Raw genomic sequence first — 11,457 nt, 5'->3', positions numbered from 1 at the left:
CCTTGTCTGCCCCTCTTGTCCCCTCATCTCCCCTCGTCTCCCATCCTCTCATCTCCCCCTCTCCTCTCATCTCCCCCTCTCCCCTCCTCTGCCCTTGTCTGCCCCTCTTCTCCCCTCATCTCCCCTCGTCTCCCGTCCTCTCATCTCCCACTCCACTCCCCTTGTCTCCCCCTCTCTCCCCAGCTCTCTAGTTTCCTTCTACCTTTAAATCTCCTTAATCTTACCATCCCCTTGCCTGCCATCCCGCTCATCTTTGCCTGTGTTGTCCTCGGTACATCCGTTTCTCTTTCACTGTCTCTTTTCTGTAATGATATTTAGTGTCTGCAGTCCAGTGAACAGACATAGAGACCTGGAGCAAAGAGGAGAGAGGGAAGGAAAGACGAAAGAAAGCCAGAAAGACCAGTGACAGCAGCAAATACTTCTTAAAATGAACAGAAGGCTGTGGGTGTCAGGTATCAAATGAGATAAGATGTAAAAATTCGTTTGTTTTTTTAATCACTCTTAGTAAATCAGAAATCATTATGCTCAGAAAATCATGAATGCTTAGCTGTTTTGTTTTCTATTAAATGTTGCTTAAAAAGCCACCATTACAATAATTATTCTACTTATTGTACATTCACTGTTCAATGTTGTATACTTACTTGCGCTACTGTCATTGCTGGGGTGATTCAAAATGGCTTCAAGAAGAAGCTCCTTTCCAGTGTTTTCCTCGTTCTACAGGCAGTGGGTTGCTGCTCTCATTAAATGGCACAGCAGCACAGAGACAGAGAGACAGAGAGTGGGGGGCATCTTAAATGTACATGTGTCAGCCAGTCCTAAGAAGGGGTTACCCAGAGTTTGGAGTCAATAGTGGGTGTCACAGCAGAGGCAGCTCCATTGTCTTGTAGACCTGAGGCATTCCCAGGAGCCTGAGCATTTTCCTTAGCCGTAATGTCACTCCACATTACTGCTGGCCATTATTCCCCAGATTTCATTTCAGATTACTGCTGACCACCAAACCAAAGGTTCCCCTCCAGATTACTGCTGGCCACCAAACCAAAGGTTCCCCTCCATATTACTGCTGGTCACCAAACCACAGGTTCCCCTCCAGATTACTGCTGGGTGTCAGACTGCAGGTTCCACTCCAGATTATTGTTGTCTACCATGCTGTAATTTTCACTCCAGATTACTGCTGGCCACCATGCTGTAGGATTCACTCCAGATTTATGATGACCACCGAGCCGCAGGTTTTGTGGCAGAGTAGTGCCACACTGAGCTCATGAGAATGGGCCAAAGGCAACAGACTCGGGGAGGGTGGGAGAATTATTGACATCAGCGAACAACTTGATGAGCCATGGATGGAACTGGGAGACAGGTACAAAACATAGGGGGAAACCAATTAGGTTTATTTATTTAAAATAAAAATAAAAAAACTTAAAGTTGGAGAATAAATTTGCTGAGGGTATAGGAGGTGAAAGTCAAAGATAAATTATAGTTTTCTGTGATAGAAAATGTCAGCTGTTGGCAAATGAAAACAGTGATGATCAAATGCAGAATTACATTAGTATGGCACTTCATATTAATATTGACATCAGTGAACATGCAACTACAGGCACAACTGACACATGTTATTGTTGCTCATGTTACAGATCCTTTAAAAAAAAAAAAAAATAGATAAATAAATTCCAACATCAGGTCTGAACCCTACACCTGTACCTGTGTTTGCTTTTTACTCAAAAAAAAATCTCACCCCCTTGCCAGCACACACTCGCCACATAACGTACACATGGGATCCTGTTCCAGCATGATGCCACAGCTGCCCTGGGTGTTTGGTAACATCCTGTTTGTGCCCTGTTCACCCTCCTAGTCTCATACATGTTCACACACTCTTAACTTCCTGTACATCTGTTTGAGCAGACATGACTGCACACATCCAACAGCTATAAGCAGAGGACGTGACCTGGTTTGAGTCAGCACACATGCTGTTTCTCACATTCTCTCTCTCTCTTTCTCTTTCTCTCTGTCTCTCTCTTTCTCACTCCCTTTCTTAGACACATTTCGTTGTCCTCTTCAAAGGATTTTTTTTAGTATTTTTTTCTTTGCACCTTTTCCTCTATCTTCTTTTTACTGCTATCCTCGTGCCTCCGTATGATTAAACTGGTCTGTTCTCATTACAGGTGAGAAATAAACCAACTGGAAGTTAACTTAAATTCCATCTTGTGATTAGGACCTGTAGCCTTTCATGAACATCATATGCTGTTCACTTCTATTTCTCTAGTGCATCTGTCAGTGCATAAAGTTTGGCTGCACTGACATGCTGCAGTGTAATTGTAATGTATGGCAATTCATTACTAAAGTACCTGTTGCCACCTTGATTGATTTCACATAATTCTTCTGAAATGTTAGCAATCTCTGCTTAGTCCAAAACTGCACTGCACAGTCTTGGTTTGTCTTGTTTTATGATTTTAGAGCTACTGTTATTATCTTTTACTGCTATTACTTTGCTACAGTACTCTTAACATAGCTGCTCATGAAAACTTCGAATAAAGGATTGAGCCTCCTGATGATTCATCTGATTGCCAGTTGTCAAAAGGAAGTGAAAAACTCAACCTACTTTGGGACAAGGAAATTGTTGTTTAATAACTGTCTATTGAAAATGACCAAGCACAGGCAACTTCCTGAAGGCTTTAGAACTTCCTAAAGACTTTTGATATATAGTCACTAAGTAAGTAGTTCTAGTAATGAGAAATGTGAGAGAATTTCTGTACTGTACCAAACAGGGATGTATTGTTAAATTATCATAAATGTCATGGTACACCAGTCGCCCATACAGAGGGACATGCCCACTACTACTACTACTACTACTACTACTACACACACACACACACACACACACACACACACACACACACAAACACACACACATTGCACTTCCCTTGTTCTCAATCCCCTGATTATTTTTTATTGTTATTTGTTTTATTTGCATGCTACTGTTCATTAGTGACAAAACATCTAGAAAATGTTTAGTTTTCATCAGCCAATGTGCCCATGCCATCTCAGAAACAGCCCACCCACCCTAGTCCCACTGGAGTAAACCACCCACCACCCTTGACCAACTGGAGTAAACCACCCACCACCCTAGACCCACTGGGGGAAACCTCCCACCCATCCTAAACCCACTGGAGAAAACTGCCCACCCACCCTAGGCCCACTAGAGTAAACAGCCCACCCACCCTAGGCCCACTAGAGTAAACAGCCCACCCACCCTAGGCCCACTAGACTAAACAGCCCACCCACCCTAGGCCCACTAGAGTAAACAGCCCACCCACCCTAGGCCCACTAGAGTAAACAGCCCACCCACCCTAGGCCCACTAGAGTAAACCACCCACCCACCATAGACCCACTGGAGTAACTGATGCTTCACATCTATATAGAACTGGCTACTAAGACTAAAAATTTCATAATAAAGTATGGACTGGTACTAGCTGTGCCGTCAAATGGAGAATAGGTTCCTCTTTGAGTCTTGGTCCTTTCAAGGTTTCTTCCTAATCCCCACCTAGGAAAATTTTCCTTGCCTCCATCACCCTCGGCTTGCTCAATAAGGCTATGGACCCATGCATTTGTAAAGCTGCTTTGTGACAACTCGTGCTGTAAAAAGAGCCATATAAATAAACTTGACCTTGACCTTGGCCTTCAACTGTACCTTGTTTGCATTTTTGCTTCTGCCTTACTTAAGCCCACAGGAACGCACATTCAGTGCTGCACGTTGTTTCCTCGCTGCTGTTACTAGCAGTCCCAGTATTTACTGCTGCTCTGCTGCATCTCAGCGCCTTGAGAGTTACAAGCAGTGCTTTTGCTTTTTTTGTTGGCTTTTTAGCCGGCTCACTGCTGTGCTTTGTTTATTCATTATGGAGGATAAAGACACTCCAAATGTGCACTTGCACCTCGTTGCTCACTGCACCTATCACAAAGTTAAAAGTGCTTGGTGGTTAGTAGTCAGTTTCCTTAAACTCTGCATCAGGCTGTTATTTTTAGCTATTTTTTAGTTATTTTTTCTGGTATTTTTTCTTAATAAACATTACTTAAATATTGCATATGAGTTTCATTTATTCAACCTGCAGTAGCTACAACAACTAGATTAGAGATGCAGGATCAAGTCTACATCCTATATGACATGAATATTGGAATGACTTTTAAAAATGTAAATTTTAAATAAGTAAAAAAACTATGTTTCATAACTACAAAGTATTACTGTCTATGTGTGGACATTTTGAAATAATCAGATGTTTTATGGACAGATATAATTTGCATGAGTTTATAGATAACTAATATTGCCTGACTGTTTTATTTACAAAATGAACATGATTCACACACTAGTATCTCTTTGCACTCTTTCTTTAACAACCAACCCTTTCTCCACAAAGCTGAGCATTAAAAACAGGTTAATACCATATAAATTAGTAACAAGAGACAGCTAACTAAAGCTAAAACAGAGTATGATTTAACATTATTGCAAAACTAATGTTTCCATTTTCAGTTTAATTTTCTTCTGTATACACTGATCTTTAAACCCTCCCCCACCACCAACACCAACATGTGTCTGTTGCTCCCTGAGTGAGAATTAGCTTAATTTAATGTTTCTCTAATGGCTCCCTCTTTACCCAGCATGCTCTGGTCCTAATGGCACTCATGGTTCCTCATTCCTGGACTTATTTCCTCTGATTAAGCCCTGCCATGGCAGTGTAGTTGCTTCTGTACACTCTTGTAGCCAGCCCACGTTTATCAATTAAAGGCTATCCTCAGTCTCCAGGCAGCCAGCTAATTAGCCTACTGATAAGCCAAAGAGGAAGTATGGCTTGATTGATGGCTGTTTTGTTTGGGAGTTATGTGAGACCAGCGTGCAGTGTTTTGTGCTGTATTATGTAACTATAACAAGCAGCCCACACTCCTTGAAGAGTAAGAGTATGGTGGTATTCTGTTTCAACAGGGTTAACAGGATTAAAATACTCCAGGTGTGGGGATCAGAACAAATCTCACTCTTTGCAGTTGTGATGTCTACATTTGGAAAATAGTCATGACAAACACCAGTGCTGTTCTTACACACAGCCTACATTTGCATTGGGGTAATCATTCTCTAGCCAAAAGAACATTCATCCCTCAGGTAAACATTGAAAGCAGCAATTAGATGTGCTTTCTATTACCTAAGTAAAACTATTTCATAAATTGTCTAACTTTGTTGTCAGGCAGAGGAGGATGGGGCCCCCTTTGAGTCTTGGTTCCTCTCAAGGTTTCTTCCTCATGCTCTAGGGAGCTTTTCCTTTCCACTGTCACCCTTGGCTTGCTCACTGGGGGCTTAAATATTTGTAAAGTTGCTTTGTGACAACATCTGTTGTAAAAAGCACCATATAAATAAATTTGACTTTGATTTTAATTTGTGATCTTTTACAAAATAGAATAAGATAAAACTGTAGTTTTGGCATCAGCCCCACTAAAGCAACTTGCTCTAAGTGGAGTTATGTTAGGACTGTGTATCAGTAGAACTTTGAAATCAGGGTTTCACCATTACAGCATATCCTTTTTAAAAAATATGTGGGCTGGTTCAGTTTGATCAAGAAAGCTACATCTTGAAACAGTCAAGAACTAGTCTTCCTCTTTCATATAATGAAACCTGAGGTTTTATGTCCATATGAACATGTGAAGTTAACATTTCTTTGTTGGGCACACCATTAAGAAACAGAGGCCATAATCAATGAATGTAGGGTTCCATGGGCCTGTGTGCGTGCTAGGGGGCCTTGGCTACCCCACTGAATGGTGGAATAGGTGGTAATTTATAACGGAAGTGCTGTAGAGGCTGAAATTGACATAGAGAGGGGGTTATCATCATCACCATCATCATAAGTATAATGTTTATCTGCACCAGTAGCTAAGGCCCCCTTCCTCACTCTCTCTTCCTCCTTTTCTGCTCCATCTCTTCGATGCGTCATATGGCTGGGTCAGGACCATACAAGTGCCAGGAACCAAATGAAAGAGATCGAAAGGGAATAAGACAAATCACTCTGGCACTCTTGTAATTCCAACCACTCTTGTTGGACTAAATCGTCCTCCCTGCCCCTTTCTAAGTCTGGTGCATTGGTGCGCTGATGTCAATGACAAAAAACCTTTTACTGCCCATTTACTTCTGTATACTTATTCTCCAACAGGCTCATCATGGCCAGCCACTTCCTGCACTTCTAATACTTATCACTGCTCCCCCATCACTTGCTCTAACTCCCCCACACATCAGCTATTATGTGTATGAGTCACAAAGCAGGGTTGGTCTGTAAGATTTAATTCTATCGCAACCCACTGTCAAATGCAGCCTCATGCTAAGCAAAGCTCTGGAAGCAGCAGAGTGCTACCAGCTACTGGCTAAAAGTGGAACTGCCTTTCTTTGCACTAACTTTTTTTTCATTTCATTCACAAAAACACACAGAGGAAGGTATAAGGGAATGGCAGTGATTGGCAAGCTACAGCTGCCTCTGTCCCTTTATCCTCAGATGAAGGGTGTGAAGCCTTGTCTACATGGCTTATTGTGTAGGCTGCTGTGCTTGTCTGTCCCATTTTTTAAGTCATGTTTAATCATAAAAATGAAGAAGAAGAAAGAAGAAAACAAGGGAGCTTTATGTTTTTTGTTTTGTTTTTGTTTTTTCCCACGGGCGTTATTGTGCTTTTCCTGTTTGGACATAATCACTTGCGAGCTTTTGTGTAGGTATTTTTTATTTGAATGTTACTGCTACATTGGTGCATTTTTCTTTAGTGTAGCCATTTATCATTCAGAAAGAATGTGGTGCAGAAAATAGAAACTGTATTAATGGCCCTGGGATTGTCAGTGTAATGCTGTGGATGAAATAGCTTTATGATGCAAGCACTTGGCGTTTTAATGCGCATACATTATTTTTGGTCTGGTGCACACATATTTTGTTCCAGTTAGTGTTAATGGTCCTTTTTGCCTGCATTGCTACGTTTTGAGTGGTTACACATGGCCCATTCATAAAAATGCAGGGGGCAGAGACTGTGAGAGAGACTGCAGAAGCCCACAGAACATCATCTTAAAGGAGCAGAAGCATCTTGTATTGTGCTTGAGACACATAAAAACATTTCCAAATTCAAAACCTTGTGTGTAGTTTGCTGCAAAGTCTGAATTTGGTTTGTTCAGAGCAAGGAATTTATACATTGTGAATAAAACAATGTTTTAAATGTTTCATCCACAAAAACAGGAGCGAGAGGGAGAGAGTCTGCAAGAGAGAAAGAGAGAGAGAAATCACTGAGACCTTTGCGTGCTGTTTTATATTTGATCTTATTTCACATCCATTTATTTTTCATGTTAATATTTATTTCTGTTTTCTTTGCCTACTGCAGGAATTAACATTTAATTCACAAAGAACAAAAGCCATTCCCAATGCTTGTACTGGCAGGGCCCTGCAGATTTAATCTAAAGAAGATTGATTTTCCAATGTGTGATATTGGCACTGGATTTAGCTTCATGGTTTTTCACCATAAGCTTATAGCAACCTCCATTACTGCACTCCATCATCCCACTGTATTCCATTTTATCCATAAAATGGGGGTTAGAATTGTAATAGTTTGTGTCTGACACTTTAAACATGTCAGAGCCATATATTTGTCATTTTGCACAAAGCTCTGTATTGCCATCAATCCTTGGGCTTTTCTGTGTTCAAGCACTGGAATGTAAGACTGAACTGGCCCTATACATTTATGGCTGTAGAGATCACTGGTTAATCATAAATAAGGTTATACTGTGTGGGTTGTAGAAAACGTTTAGGGAGGAAAGGCCATGTGGATAAAGAAGCTGCTCTGTAGCCACCAAGCTAATCACAGCAAGGTTGAATTAGTGGGACATTTTCACAAGAATAATTCAAAACACAGCCTTTCCCTTCCTAATGCGCTATTAGGCTCATGCACTGACATGATTTTGATTAATGAATAAAGCAATCAATCAAACTGTCATGAGATTAATATATGGCAAATGGCTTTAACCTTGCTCATTTGCTTAATTAGCTGGTGTTACTTATTTTACCACTGATGTTAGATTCTTAGTTACCAATTAGTATTCTGTACTCAGACTTAATTTCATGGAAAAGGGAGCAGTTATTGTGTGATAGATGATGAAACACACTGTCACAGTGGACATGTGCAGTGGGACTGAGCATTATGATGCAAATACAAGTTGTGCTGTCTTCTAGACAGTAATTGGGGTATATCTTCATGCTAATGGTGTAACACTATGGATTAGCAGCCTCTTGAAATATGCTTAAAAAAGATAAATTCAATCCTTTATAATGCCATGTGTGGTGACTATATAACTGACGCAACATATAACTCTGCATGAAAAAAAAAAACACAGCTTTCCACTGAGATTTCATTAGAGAGTTGGGGTTTGTAGTTGTTATAATGTGTTTGTGTGTGTGTGTGTGTGTGTGTGTGTGTGTGTGTGTGTGTGTGTGTGTGTGTGTGTGTGTGTGTGTGTGTGTGTGCTGCAACTGGCAACAAGGTCTGGTAAGAGGAACAGACGTGCAGCATTCCAGAGGCTAAATTAAAGCTAAACGAGTGCAGAGATAAAAAGAGAGCAGGCAGATGTAGGAAGTAAGGGGGCACGATAAAACAGACGGAAGGAAAGAGGGCAGACAGTGGCAGGCAGGCTGGAAACAGGAAACAGTATGATATTGGAAAACAAAAAGGGAAAGATGGATTAAGAAGTGTTATTAATATGTTTCTGATCATGAAATTGCTGGTGCTTCCAGGTCATACTCAAGCCTGTAAAGACACTTTGCTATTATGTAGAGATGTTTGGGAGGAGAGAAGATGGATTTCCACAATGTTGCACAAACTGTTTATTTCACGTTTCATCAATCTCCTGTTGCCTAGAAATACAGCGTCCATCCACATGCAGTCAGTATTTCCTGTTCAATGTTATTAGTAATTGTGTGCAGCTCTCTTTTCAGGAATATGTTCAAATACAATGATGTTCCTTATTCAGCTTAATAAAAATAAAACATGAAAGATGGTAACTGGAGGTCTGAATAGGATCAGTGCGGACTTTATAAAAAAAAAGTCAGCATTGTAAATGGATGCAAAAAAAAGAAAAACTACATAAAAATTTTGAGCTCTGTGGCATTGCTTTTATTTTTGATTTGATCTGTACCAGTATTACACTGCAGTATGCATAAACTGAATAGTTAAGTCAAAGTGCTATTAAGAGTGCTTTTAGAGTGTTTTTAGCATATAAAGTTACAAATACAGATAGTGTGCTCACTTTCTTAGGTGCATACTATACAAACTGAGTTTCTGAGTTTTGGCAAAGAATATATGATATCTAATATCATTAACTGAGTAAATGAGTTGTATTTACTGTAAATATTGCTTCTAAATGCCTGCTAATTGATACCTTAGACAGCTCATATTTTTCTGTGCTTATCTGCCAATCATGGTATTTCTTGCTCCAGAAACAGTTGGCTCCAGTAATTCCTGCATTGTTTCACTCCTTCATGTCCCTCACAGAACTCTCTCATACCCTCCCATATGGTTTGCGGCATGTAGATATTAACCAAAACACATTTATGAAATTCTCCAGTTTCCTGCTCCAAATGGGCTATCAGTGCCTTCCTTGCCAAAGAAAGATTAGCCCCAAACATGTCTATATTAAATCGCAAGGAACCACCATTAAATGGAATTGGGTAGGCCGGTGTGTGAAAACTCATGAATGTTGGTTTGTCACTGGCACAGTTAGCCAACCAGGTAAGGTTCCGCCTTTCTAAGATTTCTAAGTTGCTTTCTATTGGCTTCAGAGGCTGCCAGTCTTGGATGATGGCCCCTCCTGGAAGCTGAAGCCTAGAGGAGAGGTCTGGGTCCAGGAGTAGGGCCTTGAGTTGATGGCTGTCCTTTACAGCAACTAGACAGTTCTTGTTGTCATTTAACTTTTCCATGGTGTCCAGTTTTGCTCTCAGGCCTAAGACAAAGCCTTTGAAACTCTCTGCCTCTCCACACAAGGTCAGAATAGCCTGAGAGACATAAAAGAGGAGAGGGTGATAAATACAGTATATTGAAAAAAACTGGCATGACAAGGATAGAAAGACAAGAAAACTAATAGTCAGTGTCAGGGTTGGAGTTAGCGCTCGAGAATTCAGTATGGAGACTCTGGCTTGCATGGAAACATTCTTCTATTTGCTTCTAAAGGCTGCTTAGAAGTTTCAAGTTCTGAAGTGAATTTTAAACCATTGAGTCATCTCACACTAAAGCCCTTGAATAACTTCCTCTGCTTTTCTTTTTTTAGTCATTCATCCAAGACCAATACAATTTAACAAAATAACAATGCTATTTTGCATATTTGTGTAATTGGCTAATATAAGCTTATTTAAAAGAGTGGATTTATGTAACTGCTTATGAAAATGAGTTCCTTTGTGACGATGACATGTTACAAAATATCACGTAGAGAGGTTAAAGGGAGTATATAAAACTACATAGACTCAGTGTGTGGGAAAGAAAAACAAAAAAAGGTTTTGGACTCACACGCTGAGCCAGAACAGTGAATTTTGAGAGCTTCTCGGGTGGTGGGTTATCACCTCTCGTAAGTCTCTTGGTGTTTACACTTGGGTAAACCTGTTTAACGTAGCTGTTGGTCACTTGCTGGATCACTCCAGCCACACCATGACCTCTTTCACTCATGCACACCCTTAGCCCCTCCATCACCACAGTCTGACCCCCATCAACAACCAGTCCAGAATCCAGCGCCACCTAAAGGCAAACAGGGATTAATCACAGTACAATGGAAAAACAGTTTGAAAATTAATTTTTAGTGTTGACGCATCATTTATTTAGGTATATGTAATAGAATGGAATTTTTTGACATTTACTCTGTTTGCAAAAAATGTCTGAGCCATACTGCATTGTGATTTTGGACTTTCATGTGGCAATAACAAGAACATAGAAATAATTACATAATCATGTTAGATGGTGCACAACAATGTTTTTGTTTTGCCACAACAAAATGGTGTAGTTCCTTTTTAGTGTGATCAAATAACTCTATAAACATCTTGGAGATGGTTCATGAATGAAAAAAAAAGGCTTTACGTGTGTAAAACTGTCATACCAGCTTCCCACTTCTCCTAGCAATAATAACCACTCTGCCTGGCTCAGTCATCCAGGTGTGGTAGCGATGCGGTAAGTAGTCTTTGCCCCCATAAATGCCATTTGATATGGCCATCACCTCATCAAAGTCCTGCGGTCTGGCCAGCCAGAAGGTTAACCCAGCATCCTTTGTTATAAACTGTGCCTCCATTGTTTTCCTGATGACAAAGAGCAACTAAGAAGATTAGTTTCTTCCTTACTTATAAAACCATCACTAGATTCGATCTAAATCTTCCAGCACTTAAACATCTGACCAACTGAAGCCAATGTGATCAAGTTTATCACTAAATTATA

At 40.4% G+C, this 11,457-nt stretch overlaps 1 protein-coding gene across 2 annotated transcripts in view; it reads right to left on the bottom strand.

Moving 5' to 3' along the window:
• Window positions 1-9,133: 9,133 nt before the first annotated feature.
• The window catches only part of nat16l (N-acetyltransferase 16, like), a 3,021-nt gene continuing 697 nt past the window's right edge, over window positions 9,134-11,457 (bottom strand). The window contains exons 2-4 of one of the 2 annotated variants that reach the window (XM_027015555.3): window positions 11,126-11,321; window positions 10,546-10,770; window positions 9,134-10,037 (exon numbers count right to left, since the gene is read on the bottom strand). In XM_027015555.3, coding sequence (XP_026871356.3) covers window positions 9,462-10,037; window positions 10,546-10,770; window positions 11,126-11,314 — 990 coding nt within the window. In that variant the 5' untranslated portion in view covers window positions 11,315-11,321 and the 3' untranslated portion in view covers window positions 9,134-9,461. The remainder of the gene's footprint in view (window positions 10,038-10,545; window positions 10,771-11,125; window positions 11,322-11,457) is intronic. The other variant, XM_027015556.3, reaches the window with a different exon arrangement.

This window comes from Electrophorus electricus, chromosome 13 (genome assembly GCF_041902795.1).
Source record: "Electrophorus electricus isolate QZ-2024a chromosome 13, ASM4190279v1, whole genome shotgun sequence".
Classification (NCBI taxonomy): Eukaryota; Metazoa; Chordata; class Actinopteri; order Gymnotiformes; family Gymnotidae; genus Electrophorus; species Electrophorus electricus.
The sequence above is the reverse complement of the archived record's forward strand: the minus strand, read 5'-3'. Positions and strand labels throughout refer to the sequence as shown.